The 21,201-nt window shown below is 39.8% G+C and overlaps 1 protein-coding gene across 4 annotated transcripts in view; it reads right to left on the minus strand.

Moving 5' to 3' along the window:
• The window catches only part of TBC1D30 (TBC1 domain family member 30), a 52,176-nt gene that overhangs the window by 10,588 nt on the left and 20,387 nt on the right, over positions 1-21,201 (minus strand). For 2 of the 4 annotated variants that reach the window (XM_033058005.1, XM_033058004.1), the window contains exons 3-9: positions 13,146-13,207; positions 12,677-12,742; positions 9,645-9,770; positions 8,597-8,782; positions 5,109-5,277; positions 3,887-4,055; positions 998-1,103 (exon numbers count right to left, since the gene is read on the minus strand). In XM_033058005.1, coding sequence (XP_032913896.1) covers positions 998-1,103; positions 3,887-4,055; positions 5,109-5,277; positions 8,597-8,782; positions 9,645-9,770; positions 12,677-12,742; positions 13,146-13,207 — 884 coding nt within the window. Of the gene's footprint in view, positions 1-997; positions 1,104-3,886; positions 4,056-5,108; positions 5,278-8,596; positions 8,783-9,644; positions 9,771-12,676; positions 12,743-13,145; positions 13,208-18,769; positions 19,239-21,201 lie in introns of those variants that run through there. The other 2 variants (XM_033058006.2, XM_033058007.2) reach the window with 2 other exon arrangements.

Raw genomic sequence — 21,201 nt, forward strand, 5'->3', positions numbered from 1 at the left:
ATTTTTGAAGAAAAACAAAGCCACAACATTCACTTCTCCCATTCCTAGAGCTTCCTCATCAGACAAAATAACAATGACCGAAATAACAAAACTGAAAACAGTGTATTTTAACACAGTCTTCCAACAATAGGTAATAGAAGCCACCTGCTAATAACTGTTATTAAACTTTTGTAGCTTCACAGACTGACTTTTCTCCTTCCCCTAAGTCAGGTACAAAGTCTCAGGAGAATTATGCTCTATGTACTTGCACCCATTTAATCACTGTGCTCTAACTCATCAAAAGGAAAGTTCCAGAACTGTAGCACAAAGTCCTTATAAAGTATCTAAGCAGACAACACCTTAAAAATATCACAAGAAATAGTGTAACTAAAAAAATAAATTGTATCTGCTATACTAAAGGCCCCTTCCTTTCCCAGAACAACCCGGGTCTCAGTTCTCATACAATGGCATATGCTGTAAGAATTCAGGCACTGCAATCATCTACAAATGTCTTTGTTTACAGCACACTACTGACTGTTCATGATGCTTTTTTCTAAACCATGAAGGATTTTTTATATGCTTCTCACTTCATAAACTCTTATTTCCCAGTGCCTGCAGAGTGAAAAGGACACAGTGTAATAAAAAACTGACCAAAACATAAAAATAAGGCAAAAGAAAACCCAAAAAATGGTGACTACTAAAAGATTCTACATCTCACTTATGTAAACCCAATTGAGCATTATATCACAAAAGACTCTGAGCTGTCAATATAGAATCAATATTTATTAAATGAAGCCTAGCAGTTCTCTACATTTAATATATAAAATAAGATTCTAGCTCTTACTGCATGTCATCTCTTGTTTCATTGACATGCTAGCTCAACCCAGTTATCTGAAATTTTTATTCTTGGGAGAATTTAGGTTTCTGCAGAATCTGAACAAAAATGTAATTTGTTAGAAATCAAGACCTGAAGAAATCAAACAGATAACACCAAAAAAATTATGCGACAGTTACTCACCTGCATAAGTTCATTGCTGTCAATCAGACTGTCTTCAAGCATCTCCTGGGTCAGCTTGCCCATAGTACTGTAAAACTCATCTGCTGTTTCACAACACTCAATCTGCCTACATCAAAATACATGCTTTTATTGTATTTTTACATATGATTCTACGTGTTTAAACAAATCATAAAATATGCATTTCTGTTAGAGAGTTTAACTTCTATTTGCAATTCTGCCTAGACTTCCAAATAATAAAACTGTGCATACAACATTGGAAAAGCTGCAGCAGTAAAAAGACAGACTGACTACAGCTTACTGTCTTGACTCCTCATGATAACAGAGTCATGTATCTCCAGACAGGCTATTCCCTCTGCCCCTTTCACTTCTACAGCATAAGAATCAATACATTTTGCCTCCTACTAGCACAAGGGAGTTCTCTCATCAGCTCAAAACAGGAGCATAAAGACCTCTTGACAGCCTCATCACTCATTCTTCACAAGCACCAAATGGCCAAATTCACTGACTGAACTTTCTTTTTGTCAGACAGGAAGATATTCACTGGCCAGAAACCATTCCTGTGGAATAAATTAAGTATTGGTGCATTAATACACGTCACTGTGTTAAAAAAGAATTAAGCTAAAATAATGCAGAATGAAAGAAAATTCACTCATTATATTTCTGAATGCTATTTCTAAATTAGGGATGGGAACTGTGTTGGTTTTCATTTGTTTCTTTGCTTTGGTAGTATGCTTTTGCTTGTGTTGTTTTGGGGAGGGGAGTCCAACTGGGATATTTTTTCCGCACTTTTCTTTAAATTTCTAAAAACACTAGAATCACTCTAAACACAGAGTGTCATCTAGAGGAAGAGAAATATGAGTGATATGCTTTTGTGAGTTGGTGTTCTACATACATTAGGGTCAGCTGCTAAACATCTCTCCTGTCAAGTAAAACATTTGTTTTACTTATATCTCAAGGAAGTACACTGATGGCTCCATATTGTAGCCTCTCCTCTAAAACACAGATGCTGGAATGATGTAAAAAATACACACTGCCTTTTTTCTTCAGCAATAGAAGCAGCAGCTTCCCTTGGTCTTCAGCATCTGTACATAACAACCACTGAGCTATGAAACTGCTACTGAAATCTTAACACAGTTTGGGTAAAACAATGATTATGTAGCTAAAAAAAAAAAAATTAAATATCAGTACAAACAATGGGTATATAGCCAATTATCACAAACTTATGGTTTACCTGCCCTGATACCTCCAGTCTCTCATGACCTCCTCATACTGCTTTCTTTACTGCACCTATATTTAACTTCCCTGTTCCTTCTGCCTCCCTCAAAACAGAAGTACGATTGAGCCACCCACATTTTAAAAATGCACTTCTCACCCTATTTTCCTTTCAAGAATGAATCTTGAGAAGCATGAAGATCATGAGACTACAAACACTATTTCAGACCCTACCTTCTTAAATCCCCCCGTTCTAGTTCTAACAATGGTGGACAAAGAGAAACAAAAATATCCTAATCTTCTCCCAGTCTTTTACCAGACTTTCCCCCATTCCCAACAAACAATAGTTATAGGACATGCAGTGTGAACAGCTTATGCTCTTAGACACATTCTTTTATATTTCTTGATTCTGTTCCTTTCAATTTTTTAAAACATGTTTAATTTTGCTGTAAGTCTTACAGTAAAATCTTAAAAGTAGTAACTTCCTTTATATCATGATATGAGTTGTAACATTCACAGCTACAGCTTTTAAGTGTGTAGCAATCCACTGGAAGAATGTTTTATCTAAAACATTGTGTCACTACATACAGCTTAATCCTAATGCAAATTATTCATGCAAGTTTTCATTAATGAACTGAATATTAAAAAAAGCTCTCAGGAAATTATTATTCTAATTATTATTTTTCAGATTAAAACTTAAATGTACTAAATAAATCCTCATACAATATCACCGGCCCACAGTGCTAATTTATTCAGAAAAAAAAAAAGGAAATGAAACCTCCAAGGACAGAACTGAGCATAAATCCCAGTGGTTCAATTTCAGAGAAAAAAGGAAGATGAGTTTTAATAGGCATCACAAGAAAAAATTGATGCAGCTGCTGATGCCAGCTGAAAAATGTTTCCAGCTGAACTAACATCTGCTTGACCTGTCAGACCTCACACCTCCCACTGAAGCCAGTGACAAAACTCATTTCTCTGGGAGCACTGTAAACTCTTTGGAATGCAAATATTTGCTTTGACAACAGAGGATTTTAAAGAACTAACCATCTCTTGTGGTCTGGCCATGTGGTGAGTTTCCAAGGCAATAAAGAACTGTAATAGAAACTTGGGTCAAATGCGCTTAAAAGCAGAGAATTTCAGGAAAATTCATTTTTGGGCCTTAAGAAAAAAAGACTCGTGTACCACAAGGTCATTCCCTTAGTAACACTCCACTCTTGTACTGGGAAAAGCTAATGGGCTTAAATTCTTCAGTCTCCTCAAGTGAAACTAAAGGAATTAATATCCTCACTTTCAGATACCTAACTAAATTTGGTCTCCCTCAAATCTCTGTGTGTATCTTTACACAGAGTATTTACTAGTTCTTTCAGAGGCTTATGTTCAGGAAAGTCCAACCTTTTACACAGCACAAAGACAATATACACAGACAACTCCAACAACTAGACGTATTTTCTGCAAAAAGGGTCAATTAATTATCATACCCCCCCATTCTGACATGATCTCAGAAGTACATATTTTTAAGAAACCATAAAGTTCCTTTTTGCACCTTTTCCAAGACAATCATTCTCCTGAAAGATTGTGTCTTGTTTTAGAGTTGAGAACATCTTAAGGAAAACAAAAGTTAAACATGGTTCATATGAAAAAAATCAGAAGAAAAATCAGATAAAAATGACCACTTACTCTCCTAGCTTTGCCCAGATAGCCAAAGCTACTCTGAGTATAATTTCAGAGCCTTCAAAGAATACTGAATCCCAGATCTTCAGAACTGTATGGTTAGGCAGACAGGTGGCAAAAAGCGTCAGAAACCACTGCATTGTGAAGACATTTGTAAGTGGGGGTTCATAGCCTCCTGAAGTTAAAAAAACAGACAAGCAAAAACCAAGTTACTTGAAGTAACTGCAAGTTACAATCATTTTACAAGGAGTATAAAATGCTTAATAAAATCCACCAGACATTCTAGCTCTTCTGTTATTGCTCAAAACTTACTTAGCCTGCAGTTGTCCAAAGATAAGCTGAGAAAAACAGTGGAAGAATTACATAGTCACCTTCCATTCTGCTGCACTGCAAAAAGCTAAGCAGCACCATTGGCTTTGGACTATAAACCCTGCAATACACCCCCACAGATATTTTCCCTTCTATCAGAAAGACTGTTTCTCCTTCCCCAAATCCTTGTAAAATAAAAACTCCTATTAAAAAAAAAACAAAAAACAAAAAAACCCACCAACTTTCCCACAAAATGCTGCATTGTTTCACCAACTGATCGTATAAGTCTTTATCTACATGGTGATAAGGTGAAGGTGACTGTCTCTGTAAAGTCATATCTATTATTTTAATATCCTGGTGTACTTGTTAAGTTTCAAACAAAATGTAGTTTTTCAGCCTGAAAATCTAAAGTTTTACTTATTTGTTATGCTCAAAGAATACTTTGTGCATCCCAGTATCAACTGATGCACTGAAGGCCATGACCAGAGAGGCCAGCCTGTGAAAATGCTTTCAAACAACAAATATTTCCTTGATACCATTTCTTAGTTTTTTAGAGTTTGGGCACAGACGTACAGAACACAGTAGCAGATCTTTTCTAAGGTGGAACTCAGGGTGCACTTAGCTTCCTGACTGAAAAAGAAACCAAATCAACTAAAAAACACAACTTCTTACCCTCCCCAGAACATGCCCAAATAAAAGAGCTGTAAGTCTGGACAGAATGTTTTGTTTTTTCCTGGAAACACCACCTATTTATGTTAAGGTTATCAATAATGGAAACCATCATATTTCATCATAACAATTTAAAATACATATCCTAAGCAATCAACTCATGCAAACACTTAAAATACCATATTTTTAATCAGTGTTCAGATGAAACAACAGCAAGACCGAGTTTAATAGCAGATTCTGTTGAACATACCTCCACTTTCCCTGTTAGCAGCTCTTTGCAGGGTGTCTAAGTGCTGGGACAGTTCAGGAAGCTTCATTCGTAAAAGATCTCGGAAAACAGCCATATCGACAGAGAGAGCACGGAGATTATTGACAAAGTAGCTGTCAGGAAGCACCTTATCAATTAGGTAAATCATGATCTGTGGGCAAAATTAGAGACTATCATGTAGGACTTACAGAGGAGTTATTTTCTAGGAATAACAGAAAAATAAAATTTTTCTGCTCACTAAAGAATGAATTGGAGCCAGTGGTAACACATTCTTATGGCACCTCTACTTTTATGGGGAGAAAATATTATAGCTTCAAGCATCCTCAGGTACCCTAGGCATCCACAAGTATTCAAGATGGAAAGGCCTCTTGAAACTGTCCAGAATTTATGAACCATGAAATTACTGAAATCAATGTCCCAGTAAGCTATGCCCAAGCTGGCAGCATTACCCACACCAAAAGCAATTTTTGACACTTCTGATATTAGAACTGTTTATGAGATTCTTCACTGCCAGAGAGTCTCACTATCCCTTCTCTGGTTAAAGCCACAACTAGAAGACTAATCTTGCAAATCCCCTACTTTCCCTCTCCAAAATGCAAGGTACTGTTCTTTAAAAAGAGATTCTCCAAACATCTTACTGTGATGTGTTACCATGTGCTGCACTCCATCTTGTCACTTTAAAAGGTGCTAAATTAAGCAGCGTGAGACATTTTAAGTAGACATCTGTTTCAAGTGAGGTAGCTCAACTACATGGATGGTAATGGATAAAATGGATACTGTCAAAGTTTTGAGAATGAACAAATGCAACAAAAAATATGCAGAAGCTGGTGTTTATCACAGCCTAACAGAAGACACTGAGCTTCACTTCAGGATCTTTGACCACTCTATTAAGCACATCCAGAGAGCCTGCACACAGTCATCTCATCTGCATCTCATCTCCATTTCTCTCATATGAGCATCCTTACTATGTTTCATGAAGACCTTAATTCTCAAGAAAAGCATTGCACCTTCACACACAGGAAATAATCCTCCCCTCAATCCCTCTCTTTTCATAAGACGCTGACAGAAACAGCTTCTCAGACACAGGACTATCAAGAGCACCACTTGACACAACCTTACTGCTTTCTTTTCTTTCCCAGATGCTTGTTACCACACACTGCCTCTTGTCCTTGCAAGATTTCTTTGGCAATAGCAGTCTTATGTTCCATGTTTTGAAGCATGGGGATCAGTAGTCAACACAGGAAAATCAACAGCTTCATATTTTGTCAGATGCATTACCTAACCTTTGCTGAATAGTGGGTCACGTCACCATCTTGTAAAAATATGCTTTATTTTGTTCAGATATATTTCAACCAATGGAAGAGTAATTTAATATAGCAACATCAACCTATAACTATGCTATTTGTGTTTTCATTAATTCCTTATGTCAAAAGCTATAAACCCCTATGTTAAAGACACCCTTCTATAAATGAAGGCCTTTGCTACCTTCCCACTTAGTAGTATTACCTCACTGCTCTCTGATATGAGGGCACAGAGAACAGAAATCTTTCTCAACACTGAAGTTCATTCTGTTTCACCAGCATGTGAATTGCTTGAGAAGACCTTTTTCTAAAAAGCACTTCATGTATTTACCAGCTTGCAACAGACGCCTTCTTTGTAATGCATCTCTATATATATATTTTTATCATTTGCTTCTGTAGCATTTCCACACAATAACATGCAAGAAAAAGTTTTTTGAGTTTCAGTATCTATGAGATTTTTATAATTTCTATGCACGCAAGTTGGGATTTTCTTTCTTACCATAATTTCTGTAGGCTAACTTCAAGGCAACTCCAGGGATTTAACTTAATGCTTACCTTAATTAGTGAACACTCAAGTACCACTGGCTGGGCATTCACTGAAGCTGCCATGTTGGGTCCTGTGCTGTTAAAGCCCCTTGGCATCAGTAATATCTGTTGTTTCCTAGCCCCTGGGAGATGCTTCCCAGACACAGAGATTTTGTTTACAATATCCTCCCTAGAAATGGGACTTGACTGGCAAGACTTGAGAATGCCCTTGCTCCCTTAACTCCCAGACTTCACAATAACCCAAACACAGCTACCCCACAGATACAGTCCTGAGGGTACCCTGACAGGCCTCTGTAGCTGTTCACTCACTGCTTGCTTTAGGTGGCAGTGACTACAACAAAACTATCACATGCTAACACCAAATTCTTATTTCCTCCCACCCACCCTGTTCCTTTCTTCGCCATTCTCCTCTTCCCTCTGTCTTCTGGGAAAATTCCAACCCTGTAAAGCCCACTCACTAAGCTTGGAAAAGAAAAGACTTTATTTTCCATTCTTATTTTTGCCAGGTAAGACCAGTTTTGGTACAAACAGCCTTCAGTGCTTTACCTCCCTGGGGCAGTCTGGCTCCATTCCATTGTCTCCTCCACACAAGGAGTCTGACACAACTCACAATAGCAGACAATGCATAAGGATGCACACAGTTCTTATTGTCAGCTTGGACTTCTTAAACCTTGGGCAATCATACTTCCTGTGTTACCACAATGAGTTTGGGGAGCTTCCGGACAGTGTAAGATCACAATAAAATGTGATAAATTACAATTAAAAATCTTGAGAAAATCTTAAGCAAGAATTACTGAAAGAAAATTTTACTTTCTGATATAAAGTCGGTATATTATGGTATTTTCTTCCTATTACAGGCATCTGTCTAGATTGAAGGATTAAAAAACAGCTAGCTGGATTCTACTGCCACAAAATTCATATTTTGGGAGCTCTGAGTGAATTAAAATATTTATCATATTTAAATCATTGTCTAAGACAAAACAAACAGCTCAGTATCTGAAGAGTCACAGTCATCTTTTATTAATTGGGCCCCAACTCACACATATGAGCATGTTTATTTAAGGAAATTGCACAAGATCTTGCCAAACCTTAAACCAGGTCCTGCAGTAAATTGTATTTCCATTTTCCAACATATTATAAATTTCACGAAGCTTTCTTTTATTTTTACAATAAAACCATCTAAGAAAACAAAACACTGTAAGACTAATGTAGCCCAAAAATTAGTTTCAAAGTTACTTATTTTCATTTTGAATATTTAGTGTTTTCCTAGGATTTGCTATTTGCTTTGAAATGTAGCCAATTTATTAACTGCCTCACATTGAGCTGCCACATAAGAGGCTGATAATGAAATTTTAATATTTCAGCTACCTATGGTGTTTGCAAGCAGATTTGGAATTATGGAATAAGATATCCTACAGTAAGAAGAAGGAGTCCCATTTATTTTTTTCAAAAAAAAATTTAGCAGTGATAACAGTCAAATCATACAAAATAAAAAATTCACTGATATAAATCAGCTAACTCTTTTAGGCTGTCTCCAAAATTTAGACATTGGTTTATTTTAAAGTTCTAAAGTTAGTATGAATAAAAGCAATCTTCAGGGCTCGAAAAATATATTTTACTCACTTTCAGGGCATCCCCTTCATTGCCCTCCATTACTTCCAGAATAAGTGCAGCTAGTATGTTGAATCCTTGACAGTAACCAACAGATTTGTTCCACCTGGCATAAGCCAGCAAAACACGTTTTAATACCACTCGATCTTGCTCTGCCTCCTGGCCACAGTAAGAACTGCAGCCAGTTCGGTGAAGGTCCTTTAAAGGAAAAAGAAGTAAAAATAAAAATTACAAGACAAGCAGAGAAAATATCTGTATTTTTCATTCCACATTAGTTATCTTGCCTGTCCCAGTTTTCTTTCCACCCTCCCAGTACATACTCCCAAAGTTGATGACATTTCTTTTTTAATCTGTTAAACCTTTATCTTACCCAAAAGAAATAATTCCAGCAAGCTCTTAAGTAAACAAGCTTCCTAAAAGATGTTCATAAGGGCATTGCCACAGAAGATATTAACAGATCTCTGGGTTTCAAACAGGCAAGACATAACAGCTGCTTAACTGAACAAAAAAGAGCAACTGTTTTTATCAAAGTATAAAAGAACTAGTTGGTACCATATAAGCCAGAAACTGTGTCCTTGAAATTTAAGTGATTTATAAGTGAAAGGAAAAATGTACAAAATGGCTGACTGTTTTAAATATTAAATGTTAATCAGCCAAGAAATACAAATAGACAAATGTGTTTCATTCATATAAAACTACTGAAAAATGCTCATTTCCTGCATTTTAAAACATGTTTTACTCCCAGAAAACATTTGTGTTTATTTACAGAGAAGGAAAAAGCCTTGTTCCTCTGCCTTCATTAAACTCCAGTACTTTCTCAAAATTCTAAAAAAAGTAACAATGAAGGAGAAAAAACCCAGAAATAGCATTTTTTCCCAGCTAACACTAACCAGACTAGTGCAAAAGGACCAAAGCAGCCAGAAAGTAAAAAATTTTGGTGGGTCAAAGGGAATTAGGGTACAGTTTTTGCCAAAGCAGATACAGAGATGAAATAAATCCAAATTCAAATGCCAACTTTTCATTAAAAAATTAGAAAAGAAATAACAAATTAGTTGAATACCTTTACTATCTGGATGCCCATAGAGTCATCATCAGGATTACTTCTTTCATTGAATGTGAAACGCATGGTTTTGTCCCAGTCAATGGCTATACTGTGTAAGTACTGATCAGCCAGGGTCAACCAAACCTAGAAATACATATGGCAAAATTAATTATTTCTCTGATAAAATATAAAGTTTTAATACATACTGTTTGATGAATCTTATCAGCTTCACCCATACGTGATCTGCTGTTAGACTTGAAATATGCAGAAGAGGATTTTAACTACAACAATTTTTGCACAATTAAAATGATACCTTGCTCCCTAAAACAGAAAGGAAGGAAATGGTCAGCATTAAGCATCCAGATCTGTGGACTGCTTGCAAAGAAGCAAGTCAGCTCTAAGTGTATTCACAGGGGCCCTCCAGCACGGAAACACAAAGCAAGGACCCTCTGCCTGTTCAGGCCTTCTGTCCTCATAACCAACAAAGAGTTTTATAAAAGGATAACACTACTGCTGGTTTTCCTCAAACTCAACCATGGATACATCTCCTGCAAACTCCCAGAAGAAATCTAGCAGTGCTGGTGCTTCTCTTTATCAGAAGTCTCTTCTAATGACTTTGCAGAACAAATAGCATCTAGTATTCACCATTTGGGATTGATTTGAAAGCACGACTTGGATCAGAACAACTTCTCTTACAAGAGGACTTCCTAAATTGTCGGTGCTACAGGGAGTTCTGAAACAAACATTTTCACTACATTTAAAAGGCTAATAATTGCCAGAACAGATTTATGCATGTGTATCCAAGACAAAGGCTGGACCTTTATCAAAGATTTGAAAACTTCCTGAACCATGAAAGGCACATGACAGATCATACAATGACAACAAATAACAATAAAGGAACTTTTTTTTCAGGAAACTGAAAGAAATCATGAAAGCTAACTGGTCAAGTTTTATATAAGCCACTAATTCACTCAAGTGGGAAAAGCAATTTAGACACTTCCCACAGATTTAAACACTTACATAGCTGCATGATGAAGGAATTTATAGACGGCTCCCGGAATCTCATGTTTTCTGCATTTAAATGTCCCTTCCCACACTTTTGTGAAGTCACCCATGTGGAGGAATGCCACTATTCTGCCTCCCAACAGCGTCAGCACTGCCGACATCCCACTGATGTTGTTTGACTGGATTCTTTATCTCTGCCAGCCCCAGAAACTAAATGTCACATGCCACAACAACAATGCAGATGTCAACCTGCTCCTTTTGTTGATAGTAAAGAAGGCAATCAGCATGCTGCCACCACAAAATACTTCCTCTATTTTGGTATCTATTTTAAAATCATTGTGAACCCAGGGAATGGCAGTAAAAAGACATAATCTCTTTTCTTGCCACTACTTCTTTGGTTAGCATCATGTGGACACATGTGAGTAAACACAGAGATGAACAGAGTGAAAAGGAGCAACAGATCTGAGTTGGATGATGTGGCAGAGCATACACAAGTCTGTTGATTACACAGAACTGGGAGGAGTGGATGATAAGCCCAAGGACACCTGGACAGGATGGAAAAAGAACCTCATGAAGTTCAACAAGGAGAAGTGCAAAACCCTGCCTCTGGGGAGAAACAATGCCAAGCACCAGTATATGCTGGGTAGACCCAGTTGCACAGCATCTCTCTAATGCAGGGAGGCTGAGAGAGCTGGGACTATTCAGAAGGGAGAAAAGGCAGCTATGGGGGAATCCTACCAGTGTGTATAAACACCTGAAAGGAGGGTGCAAGGAACATGAAACTAGGCTCTTCCCATCCACACCCAGTGACTGGACTGGAGATAAAGGGCACAAACTGAAACACAGGAGGTTCTCCTCCAACTTCAAGGAATACATTTTCACTGTGGGGGTGACTGAGCACTGACACAGACTTCTCAGAGAGGTTATGGAATCCCTGGCCTTGGAGATATTTAAAAGTCACCAGGACACAGTCCTTGGTAACCAGCTGTAGGTGGACCTGCTTGGGCAGAGGGATTGGACCAGATGACCTCCAGAGGTCCTGTCCAAACTCAGCCCTTCTGTGATTCTGTGATGTCTGCCACTCATGTACCACAGTAAAGTGTCTGCGACACTTTCTGGAGTGTGGGAAAAGAACATTTCAGGAAACAAAAAAGGCTGTTAGATGGGTATAATGATTCACTGAAGTTGTAGATTAGAAATAAATTCATCATGGTGTGAGGAAAACAATGCCACTAAGTCTTCTCCTCCTTCTCCCCTGATTTGTAAAGAGGCACAGTTCAGTTTGGAAAGATAGCAGAAACAGGAAAATGAAATTAGGCTGATGCATCAGAAATATGTGGAACTACATATATTTTATAAGTCTTCAAAAATTCTATTTTTATTAAAACTGTACTTTTAAAGCTGAGATTGTGTGACTCAGTTTTAAAGAAAAAACTAATATAAATGCATCTTTTTATACTAGAGGACTTCAAACACTGAAGAATGCAATAAAGTAAGTCTAGCAAAATCCCAATGGACCCTTTCCTACAACACTAACTCAGTGCAATTTCCCGTTAATGGTGCACTCTGCCATTCCACATCACTCCTGACTCTGAACTTCAATAATTTTGGTAATCTGCCTTTTCCCCAACAACTGTTTCTATAAGCATTTTTGTCAGCATTAAGCATCTATCAACTTAAGTGTGACAGTCTACACTGCAGATATATTCTCCTTTCAGTTATCTTCAGCTGTGAGGGCAATTTTACCAGTGCAATTTCTCGAGACTGACAGAATGAAGCAATAACATCTGCGCCAGAATAAGTTACCTAAGCCTCGAGCAGAAAGAACCCAGCTGTTGAAAACACCATCTTTACCTGTCTCCTCAGCGTTTCCATCTGCCCTGTGAGGTTGTCACTGAATAATGTAAACAAGGAAAAATCCCCAGTACAACTTAAAAGGTCCAAATATTTTTTATAAAACCCATTAGCAGATAATATTGATGTAATTCACCTCTCCTGAGAAACCTAGAGGCAATATGGTCCACAAGGCATGGAGGTCTACCTACCTTTCTCCGCCATTCCTTCGGGATGCCTGTCGGCAGTCTGGCCACTGCTTTGAGAGCATCATGCCACTAAAAGCAAAAGTGTCCAAAAATGTAAAATATCCATCATTAGTTTAATGCTACAGTATAGCAACATTTACTACCTCACAGACATGCAAATTTGCTTCATTTTATGGCACACATTTCAGAGTTTAACTGCTTAATCCACTCACAGGGAAGATACAGATTAATTACTTGATGATGGGACAGAAGTATAATATTCTAGGACACAAGGATTTAAGAAATATCTGAGTAAACAATGAAAGCCTATTCTATTTTCCAAATAGGAATGAAACAGCTCTTGATGCAATTGCAAATAATACGCTTTCATTTAATATTATGATGACAAATGCACTTCTGAGCTAGGGCAAGCACCTTGACTGCAAAGAACCTACTCCTTTACAAACTCAAGAGAAAAAATAAATCAAATTACCTGCTGAAAACCATTTTGAGCTAAAGATGGTTCAAGAGTGAATTTCAATTTTGTATCAACCCCTAGAATGAAAAAAAAAAGTCATTATTTCATTTAGCTCAGAAGACAAAAATAAGACAAAAATCTCCAAACACAAAAATCCCACAGTAGAAACAAGAACACAAAGTTTTATCTTCCTGTTTTAACAACTACATTTCAACCTGTTTTGGTGATTTTTTTCTTCACAGTAGATTCAAGGAACATATTAAGAAGTACATGGACAAAACATTTTTAAAATGCAGTAACATGCTCTTTAATTATGTAGTTTGGCACAACTCATTTCACTAATACTCACATAGGTCACTATTATAGTTCACTATTCCACAAACTATACTAGTACACTGCAAACTGTCATGTGCATTCACAGAAAAATACATGTGCAGAGACAGTTTATGTTCATCAATGCCAGTTTCTTGACATTAACCCAGTCAAAACTAATTTATTAGTTTGGTGTGCTGAAGTTATTTTACTGTTCAGAAAATATTCTTTTTAATAATTCCTCAGACCATAACTCATATTTGGTCAGTACTGTTATTTAAGCTTAGATTTTCTTTAGGCCATATGAGAAAACTATTTTACTTGTTATGAAGCAGGCCTACTAATTGTTCATACAATATTACATAAACTACCAGAATCTCAAGTGGATCCCAACGTATCACTGGAGTATGCCAGAACATAATCAACAGCAAAATATTTATTTTGCTTTACATCCCACAGTTTGAATGTACAATTCCTTGGTCCTTCAAATGCCGCTGTCCAGAACTCAGGTGCTGAACACGGCGTAAGATCACATCCCCTCCCTCCCATCTGCTGGCTCAAAGAATGAAGCCCTCTTTTATTTTCCCTCCATAATTTAATGTAATGGCATTGTTCCATATTTACAATCATGCTATACATGGCTTCTCATCTTTCCAGAATATGAAGCCAAACATTTTTAATATAGAAATAAACACATATAACATGAACACACACACATATACATACACGCAGAAAACTCAGAGAGATGATAATCCTGCAAGGTTTTAAGTATGCAATATCCATGCTAATCAACTCACCAGTAATACCCTGTTCTTTGGAGGTCTAAACCTACAAGTCTGACAGAAAACCCAACTGTAGTGGCATTTGCTACTAATGGAATATAAAATGCTTTTGAGCATTTGCATATTGACATGGTGGTAAGTAATTTTAAATCCTTACTACCTGATAAATGTATATTTAAAGACAAAACATTCTTCTCCATGGCTTTTTTTTCTTTGTTAGGGGTGAGTGAATAGAAACAACAACAACAAAAAAAATCACACAAACTCCAGCATTACTTAGAATTTCGGTATTTTAGAATTGCATCACTGAGACCTGGGGATTGGTGCTTTTGTTTCCCTGCTTCAGATCTAAAAGACATGCTTGTCAGATCTAGAAAAATAAAGACTTCAAACCATAATAGATATGTCTTGAAAAAATATTAAAGGATTAATAGTTATTCCTGGAAGTAACTGTTTATTAGTAGTCCTTCCCATAGGGCAATGGCACATGGCAAGGACTCCTAATAGATAAACCTTTTCATAATAATTCAAGGCAATGTAACAATGCCAGTAACCCACGAAGATTAAATTGTATCACATTTGCTGAAATCGGAAAATGTGAACTTCATTCTCAAGCAAAAAAGAAAGTAAGTACTGTAAAGCCCTAATCATACAAAAAGACATTATGACCAAGAACTCCTTTTGTCAAAGATGCTGACACATTCCCTATCACTACCTTGTAGCAAAGATCCAACAGCCTTCCAAAATAACCATGTATTCATTTCCAATCCAGCAGTCAAATATTAATTACTTCACCGTTTTCTAAGACTTAAAAGACTACAGTAACAACTTCTCTCTCAGTCTTAGAAGCTTCCTAAGAAAGACACAAAGAGATACTTCCAGGTCTCCAAAAGATCACGTACAGCAAGACAAAATCTCAGAGCAAGGCAAAATCTATCTATAGTTACATGAACATCATGACCAGGAGCTCACACTACATGTCCCTCCTGAGACTGAAATGAGACCCTTCAAATGAGACCCTTGATTAAATGAGACTGAAATGAGATCATCCATCTACAAAAGTTAATTAAATCACAGCAAACAATTAAGACAGGTGTGAAAATTACTGTAAATGAGAATTAAATCACACAGTATTACAAGACTACACAGCACACTCTCTTCAGTATGGTGAGGAACTGCTTGGTCAGGCCATGAATGACAACTTCTTGTAAAAGTCACAGAATCTGTATCCCTTTATTTGCTCCCCATAAGAAGTATTTTCCAAATCAAATTATGTGACAGTTTTGCGGAAGGGGAAGAACCATGGGGAATGAACCCCAGAGTATATATAACTTGTTCCTTATTCCCGTCCATTTTAAAGAATTTATATTTCCTAAAATCAAAAAAAATTATAACATTGTTTAATAAAAAATATTGAAAGTAAGCACGTAAAAAAATGGTGCAACCATACAGAGGAAGGTAACCAGAAAATTGGGAGCAAGCAACGTCTCATTGCCCGTTACTTATTTCTGGCACAAGAGTCATCTTACTACAAGCAATTTCTGCACTCTGCTCAAGGAATTTGTCCCTGAGCTTTAGAGTTTCAAGGAAACTAACGTCTATCCTTAATTCCACATCTCTTGGTTTCCTAATCCTTCCTTTCTCCATCATTCCCCCTTTTTTATCCAGTTGTCTTCTCTCCATAAACTAACTTCAACTCCCCAGTAGTTTCTTCCCCCATCAGTACCCCATACCCATACAACCCTACCACATGTCTGCACCCATTTTCACTGGATTTTCCCATTTCTGACAATCCTCCATCTTTGGGTCACATTCCTCTCAATTGCATAAACACATGCTTTTTGCAAAAAAAGCCTCCAGGCCTTAAGAGAACTTTTCTTCCCAGCTCCTCTGCAGGGACAGATGCACACAGATAAACAAGACACAGAGCAATAGTTCCTACTGTAAGTTTTGTCATTACAACTCAGCCCTTTCACATCAAATCAGCCAGGCTATAGTGTCATTTGACATATTAAATATCACCTCCAGTTCATACACTTTCAACTTATACTTCATATCTGAGAAGCACATTAACTCATATCAGCAGGAATATGCTGGCAACACACTGGAATTATTAGCTCCAGGAATACAAGGACACACAAAGGTACATGCTTGACAAGAAATTTCTGAAGGGAAGGGGAATGCCAAAATAAGCTCTGTTAAATGCCCTTCCAAACTTGTCACCAGATACCACTGCAGAAAAGTTATATAAAAATAAAGAAAATTAAAAATAGGAAAATATACCCCGCCCAAATCACAGTCCTGTACGCTTCCCTGTGTAAAATACACAGCAACTCCTAGCAAGGAAAGCTGTAAGAGGGAAGATTACATCCCTAGGATTCCCAGACTCTAGCCTTCCACTGCATAACCAAAATGTAGCACAGAACCACACAAAGAGCCACAAGAGGGAAGAAAAATACTGTCATCCAAGTACCTGGGTGACAGAATCAAATTCCCAGTCCAGCCTTAGCAATATTAAACAACAGGATAGGACAAAATCTGTGATTTTTTCAGAAATATCAAATCAGAAGAAAGTGTAGGAAGATTATGTGTGTTGACGCATGTTTGTGAGCTATAAAGACAGCTTTAGACCTGCAAATTAGCACTATAGGTTCTCGGCTGTACTTCACAGCTGTTGAAACCTCTTCCACAGAATGCAAATAAATATTTTATCAAAAATAAACCAGGAAAAAGGCCTAAAGCAGCTTTGTGTGCAGCGGGAGTCCATACTTGAGAAAAAAGAAGTGTCAATGTAAACTATCACCTTATGCTGCTTGTTGTTTCAAGAAGATTCTTAGCCTTGCAACTTATCTCTAAAAGTAGCATTCTGAGTAACTCTGTGTGAAGCTGCTTGTATCAGGAGCCAGAGCTCACTGGGATGTATCAAAGCGCATCTCAAATTTCCAATCCAGAAAAACTTCTCAGTACAGACAGCTAATACAGACACTAAGTAAATCTGAAGAATATTTCATCTAGCATATTTTTGAAGGGCTCATTAGGTGTCCCATGCCCACTACTCCATGAAAACATGTATCCTAAACTGGGCTATTGTCTTTACCTACACATGAGCAACATGGAAACGCCAAGCCCTTGGGATTTTTAGGACTGTAGCATTCATAGTTACACCTCCAATCACATCCCCTGCTCTTTGTGTAAATACAAGAATGTCATTATCCAGATAACGTCATTACCTGGGATAATAACAGGGGAGGAGGGGTTGGAGCAGGGGTCTTTGAGAATTACAAGTCAGGAAATCTCCTTGAAAACAGCAACTCAATAAATCGGTACCAAAACGTACCCGAGACCTTATCAATAACGGCTTCTGAAGCTCATTTCAAACACAGAGGCAGTGAGCACTGTGTGCTTGATGCACACATAGCTGGTACAATGGGAAACTGATCCTTATCTATTTTCATGTATTGCTCTCTGTTTCAGTGAATCTCCAGCTTGCATGCTTTGTAAATGCCTAAAATTAGGCAACAGATCAACAACGTTTTAGCTACAAGGGACAGTTCTAACACGGTAAATTGAATTCAAATTTCTTGATATTTCATTTTTTAAAAATCAAAAATTTTGATGGCAGGCAACTAGAACCTAGCATTCAGTCACGATCACCCATCTGTGCTTCTGTTGAGAGCCCACCCCCCCGGGGTAAACACACGTTGTTTTCTGACCACCCAGGTCTTAAAAGATTTTGATACTGAAGCAGGATCTAGAAAACATAGCTGCAGAGCTGACGCCTTCCCCTTGGAATAGGCATGGTTGCAAATTTAGACAACACCCTACCGCAGACAAAGGCTGCGCGGGAGGAGGGATCTCTGGCAGGTCAAGAGTTAGCAGGTGTATCAGGAAAGGTCTGGGGCGGCTGCGATGAGACTTCGGGGAGAGACGGGCAGAAAGCTGAGCCGGGGGAGAGGGGACGGAGGGAGAAAGGCAGTAGGGACAGACGACACAAAAGCGCTGCGAGGCGGCGACGCCGGGCGGGAGGAGCAAGGCAAGGACCGGGAGATGTGGAGAGCGGAGCCGGGCTCTGCGGGCCAGCGGGACACGAGCAGGAGGAGTCCCCCGGGGCAGGGGCAGCGCTCTGGCTCTCTGCAGGGCCCCGGCCCTCCCCGGCCTCCCGCCCGGGCCGCCTCGCACCGTCCGCGCTGCCTCCGCCGCTCCCCGGCCCGGGGCTGCCTCGCAGGCCCCGCGCTCCCCGCTCCAGGCCGGCCCGGCGGGAGCCCCGCGCTCCGGACACGCCGCCGGCCCCAGGCCGCGACCGCGGCGCCCCGCGCCGGCCGGGCCCCGCCGGGGCTGCCACGGCGGCGGCCGGAGAGGCGGGTCTGCCTCGGGCCGGGGCCGCCCCGGGAGCTGCCCCCCGCCCCGCCGCCCCTACCCGCGGCCCTCATCGCCCGCCGGCCGCCTCCTCCTGTCCGAGCCGACCCCGAGGCCCCGGCCGCTCCCCCCGCCCCGCTAAGCCGCTTACGGGCGGCAGCCGCCGCCTCGCCCGGCCGGCGCGGGTACCTGGCTCCAAGGTGCACAGCAGGCGCGGCGCGGTCCGGGAGATGCAGCTGCGCTTCTTGAGCACATTGCTGAGGATGGTGCCCACGCCGCCGCCCGAGCTCTGCCGCTTCAGGCATCGCCCCCCGCGCCGCAGCGAGCCCGTGAGCCGGTCCTGCCGCATGGTGCCCGGGGCTGGCCCTAGGGCGGCGGGGTGGGGGGCATGGCGTGCGGGGACCCGCACTGCAGACAGACAAGTCCGAGTGCCGGAGAGAGCAGGGAGGACAAGGAGAGCAGAAAGACAAAAAGGGGAAAGGAAAAAAAAATCTGTTCCCGCCCACAATCCTAGCATCACTGCCTGAATAAACCAGCAGCCTCTCCTCCTCCTCCTCCTCCAGCACCACCTGGAATGCAGCGGGCGAGGGGAGCAGCAGCTCTGGTTAGAAATAAAGGGAGCCCAGGCGGTAGAGGTGGGGCTCAGCTGTGTCAAAGCGCTTCAGGACACTGCACATCCCCCGGGCTGCGCGGGACCACCCGACACGGGCAGTGCGGACACTGACGCCTCGCTAACGGGCTCGCTTGACGCCGGCTAACAGGAGGCAACACTGACATTTCTCCCGAGAATGAAACGAGCTAAATATCCGCCAAAGTCTTCTCACGTGGTACTCGGGCCTACGGCTGGACATAAATAGATAGTCGTTGCTGCCCCTTTCAGAGAGTTGTCCTCGGAGGGAGACCCCCATGCACTATCAGCCGCGGAGCAGGGAAGAGCAAAGAGTTTAACAGCAGGTCAGTGCTGAGCAGCACAACAGGCTGGGGTCCTGCTCATTGACAGCCCCAGCAGCAGCACAGTTTCTGTTTCTCATTCTTCAGCAAAGAGACCCCCTGTATTTTTTAGCTGAACATCCTCAGCCAAAACAACAGCCTTTTCTATGCATCTACATTGCAACTGCACTTACAAGTAATACACAATGCACTAAATAGTTAAAAGAAGCTATTCAAAAGCACTTTTCCAGTGCTATTTGGCCTACGAGCATCTTAAAAGGGTTTCAGAGATCCTCAAACTAGTGGTTTGATTGACAAGAAGGAAAAGCATTTGAAATAATGATAGCTTCTATAACCTAAACCACTCAGCATTTCTGTGGAAGGAGAGCAGATTTATCACACCGCATTAGTCAGGCTCAAAGGGCAAACTAGCGGAAGTCTCAGTCTACCTGCCAACAGCTGTAGCTTTGAAACATTTTGCTCTTTTATCAAAAATATATATTTCTCAGTCACATTAGGAAGAGAGAAAACTGGCAACAAATAAGCAGTAAAGCTAATTATATAAAAGATACACAATATAAAACAGAACCAAGCCTTTTTTAAAAATCAGTTATAACTATCTTTAGAAGTCACTGTTAAGCTTTCAGAGAAGTGTGATTTTGATCCTGCCTCTTTAAATATCTGCTTGGGTTTTGGAGAAAGTCACTACATTTGAGCTGTTAACTTGCACTCTGAATAGATAATTAAGTCTGTGTGTCGGTGGTTCTTTTTTTAACAAAGGTGACACTTCCCTGCTGATGTAGATGATGCAAATCACTTTATTTCAGTGCCAGCTGGAGATGATGATTTAGTGGTTAAAGCATCAAATTTGAAATCAATTAGTCTCCCTAGGTGTACAGATTGTACCAATGGGACTATAAAAGCAACATTTAAACACAGAAATAGCTATATTATCTCTGTTTCTCCTCTTGCCTGAGCACCTTTTGCAAAGAGCACCACATCATTCTTGGATCATTTCAAGACTGACTAATCCAATACCACATGCTGTTGCCCAAATTCTCAGAAGTCATAACCAAAGTTTCAGAAACCACTCATTATATCCAGACAGTGAGAATCAGTCATTGCACTAAACTGTGTTACCTACAATTCTTAAACAGTTAGAAATCAGGTTTAAGAAAGACATCAATATTTAACTGATGAAGATTACCAGTTCTCAAAATGAGAATTCAGTATCCCTGTTATTGCTATTTCTCCTACTTGTCACCTTGTCTCTACAAGAAAACTGGAAACAATCAGGGCAATCATACTGCGACTGGGCACACAGATATTTCCAAGCATACCATTAAGGAGCTTTCCCGCATGTCAGCCAATTAATACAATGTTATTCTGAAGGAAAAAATGCAAAATCGAACTTCAGGAGACAAAATGAAGAAGCCAAGCCACTCTAATAGGTTTGATGACTCACTGGATCATTAGTATAAATGGATTTTAGATGCAGGGATAAGCCTCCCATTAAGCATACATATACATATCTTAAGGGCTAGAACCTAGCTTCTAGAAAAGTGGATGGCACTGGGTTTTAATCACTGATCAGGCAAAGCCTCTAATCTGCCTGTGGCAAGACGTGTTGACCCTCATGAATCTAGTTTGATCCACCAGTACATGGAAGTCTGGTCATGTCCACAAGCCCT

The sequence above is a fragment of the Catharus ustulatus genome, chromosome 4 (genome assembly GCF_009819885.2).
Source record: "Catharus ustulatus isolate bCatUst1 chromosome 4, bCatUst1.pri.v2, whole genome shotgun sequence".
Classification (NCBI taxonomy): domain Eukaryota; kingdom Metazoa; phylum Chordata; class Aves; order Passeriformes; family Turdidae; genus Catharus; species Catharus ustulatus.